This window comes from Carex rostrata, chromosome 10, assembly GCF_964058835.1.
Source record: "Carex rostrata chromosome 10, lpCarRost1.2, whole genome shotgun sequence".
NCBI lineage: Eukaryota > Viridiplantae > Streptophyta > Magnoliopsida > Poales > Cyperaceae > Carex > Carex rostrata.
In genome coordinates, this window is record NC_135927.1 from 8,705,134 (window position 1) to 8,727,696 (window position 22,563).

General features: G+C 33.7%; 1 protein-coding gene, 1 long non-coding RNA gene and 1 pseudogene across 7 annotated transcripts; all 3 read right to left on the minus strand.

The window, feature by feature from the left end:
* Positions 1-76: 76 nt before the first annotated feature.
* Positions 77-2,812, minus strand: LOC144560255 (putative folate-biopterin transporter 2; annotated as a pseudogene). Its single transcript, XR_013513351.1, has 4 exons — positions 2,801-2,812; positions 2,337-2,432; positions 1,463-1,633; positions 77-824 (listed from the first exon to the last, which is right to left on the minus strand). The product of XR_013513351.1 is annotated as a putative folate-biopterin transporter 2 (transcript).
* A 584-nt stretch (positions 2,813-3,396) lies between these two features.
* Positions 3,397-5,993, minus strand: LOC144560136 (uncharacterized). 4 transcript variants are annotated; one of them, XR_013513337.1, is made up of 4 exons: positions 5,595-5,993; positions 5,287-5,356; positions 4,575-4,675; positions 3,397-4,472 (listed from the first exon to the last, which is right to left on the minus strand). It is a non-coding gene; the product is annotated as an uncharacterized LOC144560136 (long non-coding RNA). The 4 variants fall into 4 exon arrangements; XR_013513338.1 differs by having other exon boundaries at positions 4,625-4,675; positions 5,595-5,992; XR_013513336.1 differs by having other exon boundaries at positions 3,397-4,220; positions 4,625-4,675; positions 5,595-5,991.
* A 2,817-nt stretch (positions 5,994-8,810) lies between these two features.
* Positions 8,811-11,824, minus strand: LOC144560461 (putative aldo-keto reductase 1). 2 transcript variants are annotated; one of them, XM_078309663.1, is made up of 8 exons: positions 11,685-11,824; positions 11,078-11,242; positions 10,814-10,981; positions 10,440-10,643; positions 10,186-10,358; positions 9,928-10,024; positions 9,280-9,433; positions 8,813-9,075 (listed from the first exon to the last, which is right to left on the minus strand). In XM_078309663.1, exons 2-8 carry the CDS (start codon positions 11,117-11,119, stop codon positions 8,894-8,896), a joined length of 1,020 nt encoding a protein of 339 aa, XP_078165789.1. In that variant the 5' UTR covers positions 11,120-11,242; positions 11,685-11,824; the 3' UTR covers positions 8,813-8,893. The 2 variants fall into 2 exon arrangements, with proteins under 2 accessions (XP_078165790.1, XP_078165789.1); XM_078309664.1 differs by lacking the exon at positions 11,685-11,824 and having other exon boundaries at positions 8,811-9,075; positions 11,078-11,186.
* Between the last annotated feature and the right edge of the window lie 10,739 nt (positions 11,825-22,563).

Genomic DNA, 22,563 nt, shown 5'->3' on the forward strand with positions numbered 1-22,563 from the left:
AAAAATAGTTTTCTCGGAGAAGTACAATATTTGGAATAAGTGATTCAGAATATAATGATATTTTTAAAAAGAAAAATTAACGAAAAAAAATTCAGATATTCTGTTATTCATAAAAAAAGAAAAAGAAAAATAATTCATGAAAGAAGTAAAAAGAAATATATCATTTTCTTTAAACAAAAGAGAAATATATCATGTAAATTGCTCAAAAATCTCAACTCTTTCCAATCAGTGAGACCAACTCACTTTCTTCTTCTACCACCTTTAGTTCTATGTCATTTTGTTTTTCTCTAACATGCTCACTATTCTCCAAAACAATATCAGAAGGAAGCATTGCAAAATTCTGATCACTTGTTGGTATCAGAAACAAAAACCCAAGTGGCAACAACCTCGAAAAATTCCGTACCAGTACAGCAATCCACAAATTGCTGAATTCATCTCTGGTAACCTTGAGCAAGTGAAGGAGAAGGCCACTGGCCCAAGACGAGGTCAAAAGACCGGCATTGTCAATAGACATTAAAAGCGCAAAGAACGTCCCCTCGACTCCTGGGGGACACAATTTGTAGCTGAGAATCAAAAGTGGCATCCACTTAAGGTTCCCGACAAATGCTGAGATACCACTGTCTATGACACCGAAAATATGATCAGGTATATGTAGATTTAGGTTTAGACGGAGTAGGAATAGCAAATCTAGCATGCCTGACATGCTAATGAGTATCTGGGCCCACAACGCTCCGAAAAGGGTGATCTTTGAGTTTAGTTTGGTATAGCAATACCCCGAGGAGAGAACCTATTGATCCGACTGAGTAGATAAGTCCGATGAAACTCTATAATGAAATAAACAATAGTTTTGTAAATCATGTAAACCTAACAAGATACAGGTTAGCATAAATTAATACCAGCTTGAAATAGATATATCCTTAACTGAGCCTTTATTTCCTTGCAAACTTATCAATCATAGCATAAAATGGAGTATATATATTTTATGAGTGAGGCTATGGTACTATGCATAGCACAGATTGGTCCGTACTATGGATCAATAAATCTGTTTTTGAAGTCCAAACAGTAATCGTTCAACATGATCTTTATATGAAAATGTACCTGGAGATCAAATTTTACATTTACCACAACTTTTTTACTATTTTTTAAAATAAGTAGAAAATCACCTAATTTAAAATTCTTGACCATCCAAAAGTAATGATTTTCAACCTATCCAAAAAAATAGTTAGAAATTCTAATAAAACTAAAAGCCCGTCTCCAACTACATTTTCATATGGAGTCATGTTCAATATTTCAGATCAACTGTTTGAACTATGAAAACAGAGATATGAATCCATAGTACGAGCTGATCTGCGCTTTGCAAAGTATCATAGACTCAATCTAATAGTTTTACCTAAACAGTTCCAATTTAACCTTTTAACAGTTAAAAAATTTGCTGCGGATAAAAAATGGTAAAATCTGGTACCTCAGAAAAAGCAGGCCCTGCTGTAGGATTGCTGTACCAGTAGAACATACCAACTGAGATATCCAGACTCAAAGCAAGAGAGAGGTACATATAAATACATGGGCGCCACACTTCAGGACACTTCAATGCTGACCACATACTTTTATTAGCTTGTAAAATTTTCTCATGAACCTAATTAATTGAACAAAAGATATTGATATATAAGAAAAAGTAAAATATATATTTTTTTTAACCCCGGTAGTCTTAAATACCTATGAAATATGAGATTTAATATGTTTGCATCATTATCTCAGCTTTTTTTTTTACCAAAATGCCCTCTAGATTAGATTATGAAGAGAATAAGCAGGATTACTTGAGCATTTTTTACAACAAGTGGAGAAAATAAGAAATTGACCCATGAACCTAATTGAACAAAATATATTGTTATAAGTAGAAGTAAAATATTATTTTTTACCCCTGGTAGTCTTAAAATACCGACGGAATATGAGAATGTTAAATATATCTGCAACATTATCTCGAAATTAATTTTTACTATTTTTACCAAAATGCCCAAATTACCCTCCTGATTAATTTATGAAGAGAGCATATTTTGCAAAAAATGGAGAAATTGACCCATAAAAAATTAGGTAAACTACATATATGTTGAGATTGAGTGCAAATCTGCTGGAATCCATAGGTATTTCAGGGACCCTGAAATTCCCAATCCAACCATCTATATATTTCGTGATTTGTGCATAAAATTGTCTACTTTGAGATTCGTGTATGAAAAAATTTAAATGGTTGGATTTGGAATTTCAGGGTCCCTGAAATCCTTTGTGGATTTTAGCAGATTTCAATTCGTTGAGATTTGGTAAGGGAGTTTATACAAACAAACCTGATTATAAGAGAAATCTTGAATGCACGTCTCCTTCAGTACAATCCCAATTGAAAATACAAGTGCAGAGGGAATGCTTAACAATCCAAGAACCCCCTTTCAGACAAACATCTAGTAATATTAGAAGTACAAAAGCAATGATATAAAACTATAATAAAGAAACAAGTAACACATGCTGGCATGGTTCCAGTTTTTATCCAATCTAAAAGTTATTTTGACTTCTTCGTTTCATTTTAGGCATTTCTTGTCTTAATGGAGGTGGCGAAAGACCCTTTCTCTGACAAGGTGCTTGTTCTCCTCTCCTCCTTACTCTTGTTCTCTTGCTGAATTTAATCTTTAGGAATGACATTTATTCATTGAAATCTAATGGTAAAATTCTAATCAACATTGTAATAATAATGATAGCAAATACATAATTGACACCCCTTGCTAGATCTCTCTCCAGGTTGCGATGTTTGAACTGCCTGCTTCTCCATCGAGAGATGTGGATGAAAAATTTGTTTGGCCTTGGAAAGGTGTGGTTGTCAACTGAGCTAAAAGATGGTAGGCACGTTGGTAAGAGTGGAAACCGGCTCAAGGAGCAGCTTTGTCGGTTTAACCCTCTCAAGGTTTATCCCCTATGGAATCACAAAGGGCATACCGGGAACTGCATTGTTACATTCTCAAAGGACTGGAATGGTGTCAAAGATGCCATGTACTTTGAGAGCCATTTTGAAGCAGAGGGGCTTGGCAAGAGGGACTGGCAGGAGAAGAAGTCCAAGGTAACTGAGATTTATGCATGGGTTGCAAGGGAGGATGATTTCAACCCATGCATAAATCTCAGTTACCTTGGACTTCTTCTCCTGCCAGTCCCTCTTGCCAAGCCCCTCTGCTTCAAAATGGCTCTCAAAGTACATGGCATCTTTGACACCATTCCAGTCCTTTGAGAATGTAACAATGCAGTTCCCGGTATGCCCTTTGTGATTCCATAGGGGATAAACCTCAAGAGGGTTAAACCGACAAAGCTGCTCCTTGAGCCGGTTTCCACTCTTACCAACGTGCCTACCATCTTTTAGCTCAGTTGGCAAGTTGACGACCACACCTTTCCAAGGCCAAACAAATTTCTCATCCACATCTCTCGATGGAGAAGCAGGCAGTTCAAACATAGCAACCTGGAGAGAGATCTAACAAGGGGTGTCAATTATGTATTTGCTATCATTATTATTACAATATTAATTAGAATTTCACCATTAAATTTCAATGAATAAATATCATTTCTAAAGATTAAATTCAGCAAGAGAACAAGAGTAAGGAGGAGAGGAGAACAAACACAGAAAAGGTCTTTCGCCACCTCCATTTCTCTTCGACTGAAATCGGTACCCTCGCTTTGCTTCCGATCAGGCGCTTAGGGTTTAAGGAGAAAGATAAACAACGATTAAGTAGACTGTGGGGTCAATGCTCAATAATCACGGGAATGGAGGCTGTGGGGTCAAAGTTCAAATTAAGTAGAGTGGAGTTTGTGGGGTCAATGCTCAATTTCACAATTTTACTGGTTCTACTGGTTCCAGCTCGTCTCTGCCATGACTACTGGTGTTCTCTTAATTCTACTGGTTCCAGCTCGTCTCTGCCATGACTACTGGTGTTCTCTCCACAATGCAGCTGTACTCACAAGATTTCAGCCAAACAGAAAAGACATTTAAGGCGAATTGGAACTTCGCTTTAAATTTTTTTTATGTCGTGGCACTCGCTGAGGCACTAGTGCTACTGACTTGGTGTTACATGGTGAGAAGGCCATTTGGGAATTGAAGGTGAGAGAAGTGAATGCCGAGTGCAGCCTCGGCCTGTCTGATTTTCCCATCATTCTATCATGGATTTAGCACATTTAGCAGTTTTCCTTGTCATCATCTGTAAAAGTTAATAATGTAGGGTTTAGAATAGAAACTACAAGATGCAACCATTTTATGTTCATAAATTAAAATTTTGATGAAGTCTGTAATAGTAAAATAAGTAAAAAATAATTATTTTTTGGTCATTCTTTCAGGCCAGATCTAGCTTAATAAAAAAGGTGTACTCATCTGCTTTGTTATATCACATTGACCAATTTAGTCCAACCAAACACCAATATGACCACCTTTTGCAAATATACAATTGTTCCACCTGTACCAGAGACTGGTATCAGAAATTGGCAATCTTACATCTTACATACAAAAAAGTTTTGTACACAACATCAAAAGAAATAAAAGAAAAGAGAACTTATACCAAATGGGTTCTCATTTCTTCACAAAATAGAAATGTAGTTCTTAAATTACCTTACGAAGAAGTAGGTTGGCAGAATTATATGAGCTGATGAGCCACATCGTCTGGCACAAAACGATGAAATGTTGTCAAGAGTTGTCCTAAATCATGATGCGATAAATAAAAACAGAAGGGACGAAAGAAATACAGTATGATACATTTCCAAATAAAGAAGCAAAGTATGAGACATTGCCAATGATATACTTTTGGGAAAATCTAAATTAAAAAGAAAAAAAGCTCTAAGAAATAACCTTTGCTTATTTAACATTGAACATATTTGTTAGACTAAAAAGATAGAGAAAAAATATTGAGTTGATAAGGTCATTAGCATGCATAAAGAAATGTATAATGATCCCAACAGAAAAACAGAAAAACAGAAATGGTCCAAATTGAGTTGATATGGTCCACGACTCCACGTCGATCACAATTGTAAAATGATGGCTAAATTGAGGTTCAATATATTTCTCCTGAAAAATAAATTGTTTATATCATTAAATATTTTCTTACTTAAAAAAGAAGTTCCAAAACAGTACTATCCAATGCATTAATTTTTTTAACAAATTAATCAGCACATGAATCATTGGTGAAATTAATTTTATATTTATTAATACTTTTTCATAATCCAGCACCACTACAGAAACTGTCAGAAAATGATCAGAAACAATAAAATACATACCTATAGGAAGATGGTATCTACAGTCTCCAATTTACAAGCAGTAGCTGCTGACAGCGACAAGATCTATGAGCTGAAAAAAGTAAAAAGAAAAATTACAAATAAGACCTTAACTATGATGTATTGTATACATGTATACCAATTTTGAGCCACTTCAACCACCTACAGTACTTTCCAATACTATTTTTTTTTTATCAAATTATTCAGCACATGAATCATTGGCGAAACTAATTTTGTACTTATTACTTATTATTTTTATAATCCAACACAACCACAGAAAATGATTAAAAACAATAAAATAAAATACATACCTATAGAGAAGATGGTATCTACAATCCCCAATTTTCAAATAGAGAAGATGGTATCTACAGCGACAAGATCTATGAGCTGAACAAAGTAAAAAAAAAAACTTTGACTGAACAGGCGGAGTAATGCCTGCTCCACCTGTTCAGGACCCCAGCCAGCGACATCGTCTAAAATGAAGCTTTGATTGAAATCGCGCTCTATCGCTTCAGACGCCGGAACTCGATTGAGCGCATTCGGGAGAGGATTCAGATTTTCCATACCCGGATCTGAAGTTTCCGCTGGCAGAATAGGTGTTTCTGGAAGAGGAGGTTGATCGGAGAAGAAGAGTGATGACTAGAATTTGCATCCTCTGAGATATCTTACATGTTACGTGACCTTTTTTGAAAATATCGACCATTCAAATACGTTCTGCACAAATCTCAAAGCACAAATAATACGGGACCTGCGCTATCCCCGAATAGGCACCGAACACGTTGGTGACTGTCGATGCTCCGCATACAACTGCTTTGTGGCCAAGATTGTTGCGCACAAAATACAAATAAAACGAAAAAAAACGTAATAGTGCAGAAGATTCGCCAATTGAATCCGAATTAAATATGAATAATTATTTTTTTATGCTGAACTAAACGTCAAATTATTCAGTTGATTGAATTTTGACTGAACTAAATCCGAATAATCATCTCTTTTTTATAGGTTCTACGGACCGATGCCTGCCGCTTCATCTGGTAGAAAAGAATCATAGATATGCCTGTAAATTTGCGAATTTTATGATATTTTTCCGAATTTCAAAAATTATTTGCGAATTTTTCTAAGAACATTTTTATTTTATTTTTAATCACTGAGATCTTTAATCCAGATAATTCTGAATTATTCTCGAATTCTACTCGAATTAGGAACTTTTGACTTCGCCGAATCGAACCCGAATAATTTATTTGTTACTCACAATTGTGACAAATGAATAGTTTGGATTCATTTTTTTTTTATTGGGTTCTTACATGGCCGGTAGGCCCTCAGTTTGAATTTAGTTTGGCAGAGTTAAAATTCATGATTTGAAAATAATTTAAATATAATTCAAGAATGATGCAGTATTACAAGGAAGTAAAAACAAAATAATTTTTTTTTGTGTTTTTTTGACAAATAATTTGTGATAAACATTTATTCACGAATAAAACATATGATACTTTTTTTTTACGTTTTATTCAGTGTTCAATTCCAAAACATTAAAAAAAAAAATTATACGCGAATTTGTGTTTTATTTGTGCATTGCGAGTTTGCAATAGTCTTTCGCCCGATGATCCGTATCGCCACATCGAACACAAACGGGATTGTTTGCAGTCCATTTGCTGCGAATTTTCTCCAGTTTTCTTCTGATCAATCGAGCACGTGATTTGACAACAGGAGGTGTCGTTTTTGCTCGCCACACACGAGCCGGTTGGAGAGCAGCATCCTTGTATCGCGACTCGCGAGTTCATATCTTCTGAGATATCTCAAATTTTGCGTGACCGACGTGTCCGGTGCCTATTCGGGGTGACATAGGGGGCCAGTATTATTTGAGCTTTGAGATTCGCGCAGAACGTGTTCTAACAGTTGACATTTTCCAAAAAGTCACGCAAAATATGAGATATCTGAGAGGATGCGAATTCTTGTATCACGGGGGTCCCACATTCGTCTCTATTGATGGGCCTGAAAGCTTCTTTGGGCCTTTATTTAGCACAACTGTACTAAACAATCGCGAAATCTGAACTTGATGGATCGACTTCTGAACAAGGATTTGTTTTTTCTTTTTTCTTTTGTGCTTCTTTTTCACATAAAAATCGCCTCAGAGAAAATACATAAAGCCGGACTCGTTCCTCGCTTTCTAAAATACTTAGCCTCTAAATTGAACAAAATCAATTACTGTGATCTCAGCCGTTCAGTCTTTCTTGCTTTGATCTCAGCCCTTCAACGTAAAGGAAGTTGGCAGCAGATTATTTGTTTCTAAGCTGATACGAGTTTAGTCAAAAATATTTAAATGAGGGGGTATACATGAAAGTCATCAAGGCATTTCCATGACGTTGTTAATGTTAATATTAATTAATATATAATCTCACTGTGAAAAACAATAATTTTTCATTCTTCAATCCTCCAAATATAGATACTTAAATGAAGACACGAGTTTCTTGTATACTTTGCCCGGTCAGGACTCAGGACAGAATTAAGATCTGCTAATTCATCAGGTATTTTCTCTAACACTTTCTTCAATATGATAAGGGAGAGTGGGAGACGAGTTCATATATCACCTAAGGTAACAAAATATCTTTGTTTAGATCCGGCCAGTCTGATCAGAATCTGCATAAATATTAAAGATTCTGTGCATTCTACCTCGAACTGAATTAGTCTGAATTCTAAAGAAGAGCTCGAGAGTATTATTATTTTGAAACATATAAAAAAAACTAACCATTTGCTCACAAAAAGTTCCGTCTTCTCCTCGACTCTTTTTTTTTTTAAATTCCCGATTTATATTTTCCTTTATATCTAGACTAAAATTGAGATTGCTCTAACTATAACATTGTCAAAATCAGTCAAATATGTCATAAATTAATCAAAATCGTAACATAATTCGCCCGATTGTCCTTTGTTTTTTCATACTTTCATCAAAATTATATTTTTAAAAATTTTAATAATAAAAATTCTGAAATATAGTTCAATGTAAATCACCAACTTTTATACACTTATTAGAACAGCTAGCTCTGTCCGCTTAATGAACGCCTCTTTCGTAGTTCTTACAAAGAAATAAAACCGCCTCGCTTTTTTTTTTTTATAAGATGGTACAACTGTCCATTAATTTTTCACATTTTCATCAAACTTATATTTTTACTATTTCAAATAAAAATTCTGCAATCTAGTCCAATGTAATCACAACTCTGATACACTAATTACAACAACTCTGCCACCACTTGAACATGCTATTGCATCGTCTATATTAAGAAACATCTCGTCTCTTCCTTTATTTTTCATATTTCATCGAATTGTATTTTAAATATTTAAAAAGAAAAAAAAAATCTGAAGTTCAAATACATATAAACATATTTTTTTCTCTTAGAAACAAAAAATATTATAATTCGCTATATTTTTTCTTTTGGAGATTCTGTGAATGGGTGATAATAATTGTAATGTTTTATTTTTTTTTAACGTTGATAATTGTCAGCATCCATAAAAAATTATGAACGTCAGCATTATGCTTACAAGTCAAAAGTACCAAAAATCCTTATTTAATAATTCTTAGATTCTTTTGTCTCTTCAGTCATATCAAATAATCTTATTCTCATATATTGAGAGGGGGAGTATTTGCATATTTCCAGCTTGTGTGCTCATATCCACCGTATGTTCTACTACCTGACACATCATCTACATTTATCAGATCAGTTAACTCTTTTATGTCTTCATCTGAGAGTTTTACTTTCACTGCACTTATGTTGCTATCCAAGTTCTTAATTTTGCCGGTTCCTGATATAACGCACAAAAAGAAAATTATTGGTTTTCAAAATTGCCAGTCCTATTATTTTGGTTATTGTTTTTTGATAAATATCTCCATTTAGATAGGTTGAAAATCACTTGATCTAAACATTCTAGACCATTTAAAAGGAGTATGTTTGGTTTCTAAAAATAACCATTTCAGAAGGAATGTGATAGAAAATAAATCAAACAAACCTGGGATGGGAACCACATCATCCCCTTGGTGAAGAACCCATGCCAGAGCTAGCTGAGCAGTTGTGCATTTGTGCTTCTTCGCTAGGTTCTCAAAACGAAAAAATAAATGTTTGTTCTTCTCCAAATTCTCCCCCACAAACCTTGGGTGATTTGTCTACTTTCCATGAAAGAGCAACAATTAGTTAGTACCAGTGACAAATCAACACACACTGTTTTTTGGTACTATGAAGGATGGTCAATGTAGTATCGCATCAATATTTTGTAGAGCTTTTAATAGGTAACTTCAGATTTTTTTAAATGGGGTTCAATTTTCATACAATAAACTAAATCAGAAGGAAAAATAGTACGAGATGATTGGATAACCGTGCTAATCACTGTTACTGCATAAAGTGTACCTATAAATCCAGGGTTGCAAATGGAATGTTACTCCATACCTGTGAATCTCTTTACCAGTAAGGCATTAGTGGGACCTGAATTAAATACTAGGTATAATATTTTGTTTTATTTATTATTTGATTTAATATTACTAATTTAAGTGTTGTTGATTATCTCACTATGAAAGATTAACAGAATCATTCCTACATATTTAAACTGATATAGGAACTGAAGGTGAATTGGTCAGAATGAGCAATCTGGTTTTTAATTTACCAGATAAGAGACGTCCTTTAATTCTTCAACGACTCCCCTTCCACCAAAAAATCCACGGCCAAGGGGGCTGTATGCTACTATTCCTATGCCAAGTTCTCTGTTCAACCAAAATGCAACTAATAAGTAACCTTTACAATACTCATATGAAAGAACCTTCAGCTGGAACCATATAAGGTAAAATTCATGACAGGTACTTGTCCTATTCTACCATATTTTAACACATTTGATATAACAAAAAAGAGAAGAAAAAAATATCACCTGCAAAGTGGCACAATTTCTGACTCGATATCACGAGTCCAGAGGGACCACTCCATCTGCAAAGCAGTGATTGGATGCACCGCATGTGCACGCCTAATTGTATCAGGACTTGCCTCCGACAATCCTATATACTTCACCTTCCCCTCTTCGACTAGCTTCTTCAGTTCTCCAATCTATATAGATGATCAGACCCAATTAATTGATAAATCTTAACAAGGGCTAATAAAGAATAAATAGGATAAGAACTTAATTACAGTTTCCTCAATTGGAATGGTTGTATCGATTCGGTGCTGGTAGTAGAGATCAATGTACTCTATACCAAGTCTTTTAAGGCTCGCCTCGCAACACGCACGGACATAATCTGGCTTGCCACATATCTCTAAATTTCCAGCAGCATTTCTTAAAAGCCCAAATTTGGTAGCCACTTGCACCTTTTCCCTTGGCAAGTTCTTAATAGCCTAATAAATGAAGGCCTTTGTAAGTTAGGAAAATAACATGTTTTTTGCTTGGCTAACATCATATGGACCTCCTTTCAGTAAATTTCAGAAATAATTGATCAAACTTAATTTTTCTTTTGAATTTCCCCAAAATAAGATATTTAACAAAAAACTTGAAGTGTAGAACAAACCTTGCCAACCAAAATCTCATTAGTATGAACTCCGTAGATATCCGAGGTATCAAACAAGGTGATGCCGTTGTCAAATGCATGGTTTATTATCGATATGCCGACGTCGTCAGACACTGGAGAGTCATAAGCTCCTGAAAGCCCCGTGCATCCAAAACCCAACTTTGATACCTACAGAAATAACCGTGATTTATTTTTTTATATAAAACTGCACATGAAAGTGTTTAAGAAAATATATATTGCAAAAAAGTGTCAAAATAGTACTACCTCTAATCCCTGGGATCCCAATTTCACTCTAGAAGTGGTCATCTGCACTTGCTCCTGTTCTTCCTCCTCAACAAGTGTTGATTGAAGTACCGAGGAGGTGCTTTGGTATTTATGCTGTTAGGGAATGATGCTTTTACTTATTGATTAGGGAAGCAGTTATTTATCCTGCAATTATTCACAAAGTTTGCTAAGTATCTCAAACTTAAAGTTGTTAATGAACAGAGGCGGTTATATATTTCCAAGAGTTACTAAGAAGAAAAACAAAATTGCAGTTGAACATGACATGTTTTGGTATTTAAAATTACAAAAAGGTAGAAATTCACTTGATATAAAGTTTCTATACCATCTGAACAATAAATTTCTACCTTATTAAAAATTTAGTAAAAATATTCTAAAAAATGTAAAATTTGGTTTTCCAAAACATTTTCATACGGAGATCATGTTTAACAGTCCGGATTGACTATTTGAACTTTGCAAATATAGATAGATCCATAAGACGAGTCGATCCGTAATATGCATATTACCATAGCCTCACTCATCCTTAATCTCCTTTTTATTTGATCTAATAAATCAATAAATTGTCAAAAGTGTCTAGACTTTACTGTACCGTAACTAAGGAGGAGGCAATCTTCTAAGAAGAATTCAATGCTGAAAATAGAAGTTCTGATTTGATCCCGATCATATTCAAAATCGGAAACAATTAAATCAGGAAAAAGGGGAGAAGGAGAGCTTCCTAGGATGGAGAGGCGCAAGGGCTCCCGGCTCTCTCACACGCGACCTGGACCAGAAGAGGGAGAGCGTAAGAGGGCTCTGGTCGACCGTCGAGAGTAAGAGAGAGAGGGGGAGGGTGGGGGAGAAGACTGATAGCAGAGGGTCTGAGACTGAGAGAATAGACAGAATCCATATCTTCTGAGGTAACAGAAATACTTCTGTTTGGGTTTTTGCCGTCCGATGAGAATCCGGGCCAATCCGAACCTGTTTTAATAATCGTGCGGATTCTGGTTGACGGTCCAGATCCAAACAGAGATATTTTGTTACCTTAGGTGATACAAATTCAGATAGGAGGCGTCCAATAGTGATCTATATTTTTTTGCGCTGATCAGCGTTTTGATCTGCACGACTTTTGGTGGAGATCGGATTGTGCGACATATATATCTTTCAATGAGATTGTGAAAAGTACCCGATCTAAGAGTAGAACACGCATTTATGAAATTAAATTAGTAACTCCATATCGATTGTTTATAAAATATAATCATTATTTAATTCACATGCGTACTGATCGATTTTGTTATGACCAATTCATATTCCATGTTAATTATCAAAACTAGAAATGATTTAGAGTATCACAATATACGTTCTCGACTTAAATGATCTATAGATGATAAAGTTTCAAAAATAAAAAAATTAATATAAATCATTCAATTTATGAATAAAACTAAGAGTGCAAACATCTAATAATTGACTTTTAAATCACAATTAACATAAATTAATGTGCCGATTTATGAAATTTAAGACAACATATTCCTGAAAACATGACCTGATGACACCACACGTCTAGGGTATATTTTGTTGTACTGAGAATATGCTATTTTTGAAATTAGACTATTCAAAATAGCTTATTGGGTGTTTGAGTGTGTTAGAATAACTAAATTGAAAAATAAACTATTTTTGATTTGACTATTCTAGCTATTATTTTGCAACCAAGCATACCCCTAATATATAAGTAGTACCGTGTTTTTTTATGTCCTTTGTCGTGCATGTCGACACATGTGTCTGACACGCTATATTTTTACAATACCATTATTCATTATTTGTCTACCCTGAATATATGAATATATGCTATCTGAGAGTAATCGATTAAACTATATCCATATATAACGATTGCTAAGCTATCAACTAAGAGTTTGATAATTAATTTAAGAAGAGAGTTGAAATGTCTTCATTATATTTTTATTTTTAGAACAATAACTAAAATTTAAATTTAAATGTCAAAACTATTAGATATGATCAATATCATTTTTTTTCCTATTCACACGTAAATTAAATCACGACATTTCAATTCTGTTTTCGTTAGTATATATATATCAAGAGCTTACAAAAAATACATCGATGTGAAAAAATTATGGATTTTGATTATTCAACTTACTGACTAATATAAAACCTAAATCGAAAATTGATAATTTTTTATATGCATGTACAGAAAATAATATAGATTACATCTAGCATTTTATTTTGACATATAAATTTTAGAATTTTTGTTATTTGAAGATTAAGTACATACATAATGGTGGTATTTACACTCTCTTAATTTAAAACCACAATTTATTAGACTGATAAGTTTATAGTTTGTGATGAAGATGCTTAAATTCAATTTGGAAATCTCCTAAACATGTAAAATGAGAAAAATGGTTTTCCAAAAGGTTCAATAGGAAAGAAATTAAGGAGAGCCCATGTTCACCCCTTGAATAGATTGCAACAGAAAACTGAACTTTTAATTTATGCTGGGAAGAAGGTTGCTATACAAACTTCATATATAGATAATTTATAGGAGATTTTCTATAGATTGTGATTTATAATAAGATATGATGAGATGATCACCATCTATGTCAGCGCTTACATGAGCTTTCCAATCCGTTGCATGCCGTTTATCCTACTTGCTACTAATTACGAATTATTGCACTCTGACTCCGGTCGAAAAATCTTTTAATTACTTAATTAAAAAGTAAATTACAACTGAGGAGGTTTCAAATTAGGGGTGTGAACGGTTATGGCCGGTAAGAATTGAGTGTAAGCATTTTCAGATTCACACCCGTTACAAATTGTCTTTATCCGTACTTTATTTTTATCTGTTAAAAATTATCTTACCCGTATTCTACCCTTATCTATTATGATTATCGGATTAAAAAAAAATCTTTATCCGTATCCAATAAATTTACGAAAACAAAATCTTATCCATACTCATAAACGGGTAAAAGGGTGCCATTGATACCCTATTCAAATGTCTTAATTTTTTTTGTTTAATTTTCTTCTATTTTTTAGAACTACAATAACTTATAATCTAAAATTTAAATGTTAAAATAAAACAATTAGATAAATTAATTTCTCTATCACTAGTGGAAAAATATGAATCAGGATCGGTTATATACACATATCAGTATCGGAATCCAACCGATCCTGATGAAGGCGATACTGATACTATCAGGATCGGTTTTATATTTTTAAAGAACCGATCCAAATAGAAACTATTAGGATCGGTTTTTTAATAAAACCGATCTTAATAGTTGTTATCTAGATCGGTTTTGACTAAGAACCGATCCCGATACGTACTATCAAGATCGGCTTTTATATAAGAACCGATCTTGATAGTATTTTCAAATTTTTTTTTTTTAAATTACATAACAACCGATCCTGATACGTACTATCAAGATCGGTTTTTATATAAAACCGATCTTGATAGTATTTCGGATCATAATTCCAAAAAAAAAAAAACTTTTAGGATCGGTTTTTAAATAAAAACCGATCCTAAAAGTTTTTTTTTTTTTTTTTTTTTGGAATTATGATCTGATAAAAAAAAAAAACTTTTAGGATCGGTTTTTATTTAAAAACCGATCCTAAAAGTTTTTTTGTTTTTTTTTCGAATTAGGATCGGTTATTTTAAACAACTGATCCTAATAGTAGTAATCTGGATCGGTTGTTTAAAATAACCGATCCTGATGTTTTATTGAAGCTAAAAAAAATATTTTTATTTATTTGACCAGCTTCCATATATATTTTGCTGGCCAGCATCCTAAATTTCTTTTTTTGCACAGTAAGAAGCAATAATCAATTAAATATCATATACACATTCTAAATTAATTATCATACACATCTTAAACTATTACAAAAAATTCATGTACTTCATACAAAGTTTTGTGAAGCATTACATATTATAACAAGAAATTTAAATCAAAAAAAAAAATTAATTAACAAACATACAATTGACTAATTGGGCTATTTATTCAATTAACACACATTTATACAATATACACATTTATGCAATTAATGTAAAGCACAACAATAAAAAAATCAATAATTACCTCTTTTGCAATCACATCACTTGAGATTAAAAAAGACCCTAAAAACAAAAACAAAGGTAACAATTAGATGGAAAAACATTTTCCAATAAACAATACAAAAAAATGTGTTTTAAAAGTATAATAATGAGAAAATTAGATAAAGCTAATACCATAATAGTTGATCGGCCGGATGATTAAGTAACTTGAGAGAGATGTCCTCAAAACTGTAAAACAATATACAAACACCATTAATTAATTTTTGAAACAATAAAAAAAATTAAAAACTGGCACAATTGAGCCGGAGGTGCGAGAGGCTCGGATTTGAGAGGAAGAGACGGAGAGAAAGAGAGAGAGAGACACGGAGGAGAGGGAGAGACGAAGACAGAGAGAGAGAGAGACAGAGTACTGAGGATTTGAGAGGGAGATACGTGTAGGGTTTTCGGATACCACTTTTAGGGTTTCGCGGTAACCAAAACCCTTTTAGGCTTAAGCTGCGGAAAGAACATAAAACAAAAATTTTTACTTCTAACTCAAGCCGTGAATTAAAAGGGATATGCCGGAAAGACCAAAGCAGAGTTCCTTCTGAAGTCTTTCATTGCAAAGACCCTTTTAATCCTTTTTACAGATCTACTCCATGATTGATTTCTAAAACTTTAATCTACTTACAAATTAAATAGATTAATATAACATATTTATACCTTGTTTCCAAATCATAGTTGGAATGCAGACCGAGCGAGTAGAGCCTCACCAGGGAAGGAGTCGACTCGGAGTATCACACGTGTGATACCTCTATCGGTTATCCACCAGGACTAACCGGAGAGCGGTTTATTTCTTCTGTCAGAAATATCGTAAACCGCGGAATTATGCAAAAACACTATTCACGGGAATAAGACGAAAACCCGTAAACACGAATTTTCGGTTGCTCAGTTTCATCAATATGCAAAACTGACATACCGCAAAATTCGGTAAAACACTATTCATCGATCCCGTAAATATTCTCCACAACAACCCGCAAGATTATACGTCAACTACGTATAACTTTCTTTTCTCAACCGAAACACTATTTGGGAGAGAAACCGAGAAAGAGAGAAAATACCGATTCGTTTCTGCACGAAAAGATACATGTGAATGTGCATATGTATATATGTGAATATATGTTTCTCTCTCTACCCCTCCCCCCTATTTATAGTGTTTAGAGTTGGTTGCAAAAGACCAAAATGCCCTCCAAGTTCGGCCTATTTACAAGATATGCCATTGACACCTCATCCTTTTATATGTGAAATGACCAAAATACCCCTTCCACACCCTTCCACACCCTTCCACATCCTTCTCCATGCTTCTACACATGCAAGGTGGCATAGGTGTGAAATGACCATTTTGCCCTTGTGGATAGGATTGATGACATGTCATCTGGATAGGATCAATGACGTGTCATGCGGATAAGCTCGAATCTGAAAAGACCCGAATGCCCTCGGCCCGAACACAAATAATATTCGTATAATTATTCTGAACAATTATATATATATTTTTCTTTCGGTTATTTGTTTCGGTATCGATGACATGTCATCTGGATAGGATCGATGACGTGTCATGCGGATAAGGACGAATCTGAAAAGACTCGAATGCCCTCGGCCCGAACACAAATAATATTCGTATAATTATTCTGAATAATTATATATATTTTTCTTGCGGTTGTTGTTTCGATAATTTATACAATGTGTCCTGCACATTTATAAATTAACCGGTTAACTTTTATACAACGTGTCATACACGTTTATAAATTAACCAATGTTTTTGCTTGTTATTTTTACATAACATTTATAATTTAGTTATAACACGTATAATTAATTATAACCATCTTATCATTGATCATAACCAATTTATAATCAATCAAAATAAGATTCTCCGATTAACTCCTATATGGTGTGACCCAATAGGATCTGTGTTATGTTGGTAAATAGAGTTAAAACTGTTTTAACTTCTATAATCATGGGTGGCGTCTGGAAACACATCATGACCATCCAATTACACAGATGATGCTGTACTGTACAATATCACGATCCAGTAAACAATTTACTTGTGTCTGTTCTTCTGTCTCATAGCTATCAGATCAGTTTCAAGGTAGATGTGTGTCATCCTTGCTAACTGAATCTTTTCTTGATCTTGAGCTGATTATCAAATATGATTACTCTTGTAATCATACCGCGCGCTGATAATCTTACTCTATCAAGGGGCCCAGTGATGCTATAACTCGTATAGAGATACGAGGGACAAGTAGTATTCTTGGCAGACTATCACTTCCTCAGCTAAGCTATATATATCGAAATGCTACCGTTATGACTGCTTTTTACGGACAGTGTTAGATAACACTCACACATATATATTTCTTAGTGGAAACGATAAATACCTCATACTTTAGAACGTGACACTGAATGAGAAACATTAATGACACGAACACAATTCTATTTAATGTCTCATTCGGGGTCTGTCAAATACCATGTTCCTAGAACATGTATCTATGTGATTAAAATGACATCTCGTGTCAAATGGTTTGTAAAACTTAACCATCTTTTAATCCACATACTAACCTTATAGCGGTAATTAGTGTTCCTGCTAATTACCTTGGTTAGTGACCTTTTAAGATTAAGAGTATATATCATCTATATTATGGAGTTTCACAATTTCAGTCATGAACTCGAAATGATCCATAAATTCAATAATACTCAAGGCAACAAAATGATATTAATCATCCAATTCATGAACAAAGCTTTGTGATAAATTATCGTATTATTGACTTCTAGATTATTACAAACTAACAATACGGAGACAGAGATAGAGACGCTAAATTGAAAATGAGAGGCGCGAAATAAAAATAAAAAGAACCCTAGCTAAGCTGGTTATATAGGAAGTTATCATTAGGATCGGTTGTTTATAAAGAACCGATCCTAATAGTATCAGGATCGGTTTTATTGCTAAAAACCGATCCTTATAGTATCTGGATCGGTTTTTAGCAATAAAACCGATCCAGATAGTTTTTTTCTTTTATTTGGAAAATCTTTTCATATGGTTATGTTTAAATAAATATAAAAAATTACATATTAGAAATATAAGTTAATTATTTAATAGAAATTTTATTTAATTTTCAAATTCTACTTAAATAATATTAAACAGAAGATAGGTACTATTTGACATTGATATTTCATTAATGTAATTTTGATGAAAATTAATGTAATTTATATTATTAAAATTTATGTGATAATATAATTAATTATTTGACATTAATATTTCATTTTGAAGTCATTTTGACTATTGAATTTTTTTATACAATCATGCATGATGCATCAATGACTTGTGCCATATAATAATATACATAGAACTTGAACCCTTGTTGTGTGGGGTTGTGAAGGAACGAATAAGAACATTAGCATTTGGTCGATCGGAACCGTTAAAATGAAAGAATGTCATATTAATTTCACCATTATAAAATTTGATACAATTCGGGATTCATTTACTAGTTCTTCAAAGCAAAACAATATAGCAACATCGCACGACCGTAAATAGTTTACGTTGGATCAAGACTTACAGTTGTCGGGCCTTCGGCACTTTTACGTTATTAATGTTCCATGTTATATCTTGATCATTTTAAAAATTATTACATGTCATTTAATTACAGACCCACCGTTGGATGATCATGCAAAAATGAACGGTCTGCATTCCATTTAACTATTTGGATCGGTTTTATTGCTAAAAACCGATCTAGATACTATCAGGATCGGTTTTATTGCTAAAAACCGATCCAGATACTATCAGGATCGGTTTTATTGCTAAAAACCGATCTAGATACTATCAGGATCGGTTTTTAGAAATAAAACCTATCCAGATACTATCAGGATCGGTTTTTAGAAATAAAACCGATCCTGATACAATTTTTTTTTTCAAAGTTGGTTCTGCAAAAAAAAAAAAAAAAAAAAATCAGGGTCGGTTTTTTATAAAAAACCGATCCTAATAGTATCAGGATCAGTTTTTTTATAAAAAACCGACCCTGATTATTTATTTTTTTATTTATTTATTTTTTTTAATTTTTTTTTTTGCAGAACCAATTTATAAAAAAAAAATTGTATCAGGATCAGTTGTTCTAAACAACCGATCAGGATCGGTTTTTTAGAACAACTGATCCTGATAGTATCAGGATCGGTTTTATAAAAAATCGATCCTGATAGTTCACAAATTAGGATCGGTTGACTAAAAAACCCAATCTAACTAGTTTTTAGGATCGGTTTTGTTCAGAAAACCAATACAGATAGGTATTAGTATCGGTTGTTTCATATAACCGATCCAGATAGGCCGATCCTGATTCATGTTTTTCCACTATGCATATATAAAAAAAATTAATATGATATTTTAATTTTGTTTTGATTAGTATAAAGAATTTCTAATAAGAGAAATATATAGGTTTGATGGGCTTTTGAATATACTTTAGTGTTTGATGGCCATCAGAGTCCGACCGCTTTAAGATTTGTACGCGTCCAGTTATGAGATTCATGCGCACAAATTTTAAAGCACATCAAACGACTTCGGTGTCCATTGGATTCAAAAGTAAATCCAAATTCCATAAAACCTACTCTGCGCTCATCTTATAAAAATACTCAATATATATGCATAAATTATAGATGTTAATTTTTCAACTTGTTAATTATTCATATAAAATTAAAATCAGAAAGTGATACTTTGTTAAATACATGTAGGGAAAATTAACGTCTAATGACTCTATTTTATCATATAAAATTAAAATTTAATTTATTATTATAAAAATAAAAATAAAAACACAGAAACATTTTAATAATGACTTATAAGTTAGGTTGCTCCAAGGGACTAAAAGTTAACTGCATGTGATCTCAGCCATATAGTATTTCTTGCTTTCATCTCAGCCCTTTAACTGAATATGTAACGTGAATTATATATATTTCGACGGGGACGATGATGATGACGACGACTTTTTGATCGATTGTGCTCCTGCTGCCGATGTTTAATTAAAAAAAGAAAGAAAGAGTTCATCCTCTAAGTATAAATACTTAACTGGCTGTTAGTATTCCAACTGCAATCAGCGTAAATTAAAAAGATGATGCTGAAGCAGCCAGCAATGCGGGGCCCGGGACCATGATCGAGGACGGAATTACGACCGGGTCCGGAACTGCAGCCGGGTCCCAGCCTAGGATTATGGCCGAACAATCTTTGAATGAGTAACTTAAATTATTTCAAATACTACATAATAATTGCTTGAGGTTTTTTTTTTTTTTTTTTTAAGTATCAAATAGCGAGTGTTTAATTTTTTGGAACTGATTTATGATGTATAGTCAGCGTCTATATATCCTCCATAATAAATATCAAATATTTAGGAAGAAAATTAAATACCAAATTTCAACAACTAATTGCTTACAAAACTAGTATCGATCTCTCATGGTATAAAAAATAATGGATTGGTTGATGTAATATTATAATTGACTCAAATGGTACAAATGTTATTCTTTGAGCACAACGGATGTAATAATTGACATCCCCAACCAACCAAACATTCCCGGTGAAGGTGCACCGGAGAATGATACATTATTTGACACAATAATAGCCATGCTGGTGATAACAGCTAGCGGCCTGGGGAGGTTGGAGATTCTTTGGTTGATGGCACTGTTGCAGGGTGGGTTTGCGTTCACGTTGAAAAAGAAGGATTTTGTGTTCGTCACTGTGACGTTGTAATTTGGAGGCATTCGTATAATCTGCAGCAACCCCGAGCATAAAATGCAACAGTTGGTGCTTTTCTATTGGTTCCAGCTTGTCTCTTGCATGATTACTGGTGTTCTCTCCACTATACAGCTATACTCACATGATTATTGGTTCAAGTTGTCCCCTCTACTGAGATATATATAAATAAATAAATAAATAAATAAATAAATAAAAAAGAGGTAGGTAAACACCTCTTGAATAAAAATTGTACAGTTGCAAGTGATGTCTGCATGGAGGAGATGAACAAAAAATTATCTTACAATGAACTAATTAAATGATTCGGATTGTTTTTAACAAAGACGGTGCAGTTACTCTTACTTTTCTTTTGCCTTGTTGATGCCACCGCACCTAGATTGGGAAAAATGGCACGGTGGAACTGGCTCTGTCACGGAACGGCACGGCACGGCATGTGTTATTGTTTTGTGTCATGACTCGCGTGTCGCGTGCCGTGACCACCCCTTGACATTTTGGTCATGGCACGGCACGACACGCGAAAGATTCGGTCACACGGCACAGCACGTAATCACGCGAGTCACGTATAATTAGGATCGTTAGGTCTTATTGAAATGGTGAATCTTGAATAAACTAACTTAAATTATGATAAAATAGTTAAACGTGAGAAACGTGACCAGTTTCGTTTGGACACGGCGTGACTCGCATGCCGTGACCACCTCTTGATATTTTGGTCACGGCACAGCACGACACGGGTCACTATTCACTTGGTCACAATACGACACAACACAAGACCAAAGTCACGACGTATTAGTTACAGCACGGCACGCTTTTTTCACTCTAACCGTACCCAAAAGCCCTGGGGGAATAAATCTGCTGTGTGATTCTCAAATGCACAAATTTTGTGCAAAATTTGTTGTTTTATATGCACAAATCTCAAACAAATGAATGGATAAATTTGAAAAAACAGGGTCCTCTGATTCTCAAGAATCACAGCAGATTTGTTTCCCAGCATAAGCTGAGACCACACTGTACACAAAAAACCAATGTATCTTATAAGCCATGTTTATGTGCATGCATGCATGCGCAAAGCAAACGGCGTAGAAATTTATCATTTTTAGTTTTTATTTGACAAGTTATATTTTTAGGGGACGTAGCTATTTCTTTTCTTATATTTGTTGATAATAAATTCAGTCTGAGGTACAGCAGCTCACATGTGCGCACTGCACGTGCTATGCTTAAGAAGTTTGTATAATGCACGTGCTATGGTTAGTTCAGACATACACATTCCACACGCCAATCATTGTTAAGGTTAATTATTGTTACACATTACATAATGTCAGCTGTTTATGTGGCAAGGAAAAAATTAAGGGGATGACTTCCGTGAGGTGGTTGACAGCTACGTACGTACCAAGAGTAGGTCAATATATAAGTATCCTCGAGCTTTCCTACTGGATATATATATATTAAGAATATTTTTTCAATAAAAAATAATAAAAAGGAAGAGTGATAAGTAGAAAGATTACATCAGGTTTTTTATTGATAAGATCAGTAGGACTTCTACCGATCCTAATAATTTAATGTTTGAATCGGTAGATTTCTTACGTTTCCTGTCGATTCAAACCAGTTTTCTAAAAATCCTATTTATTTATTTAAAATATATAAAGTATCTTAAAATTTAGATGTAATAGAAAATTTTAT

Bases quoted from the DNA above. Each gene is read 5' to 3' on its own strand.
- LOC144560461 (XM_078309664.1), bottom strand. From the start codon at position 11,119: ATGACCACTTCTAGAGTGAAATTGGGATCCCAGGGATTAGAG. The intron at 10,359-10,439 runs GTAATTAAGTTC...TCATCTATATAG, and splicing joins CCATTCCAATTGAGGAAACT to ATTGGAGAACTGAAGAAGCT. The intron at 9,076-9,279 runs GTTTGTTTGATT...GCGTTATATCAG, and splicing joins TGATGTGGTTCCCATCCCAG to GAACCGGCAAAATTAAGAAC.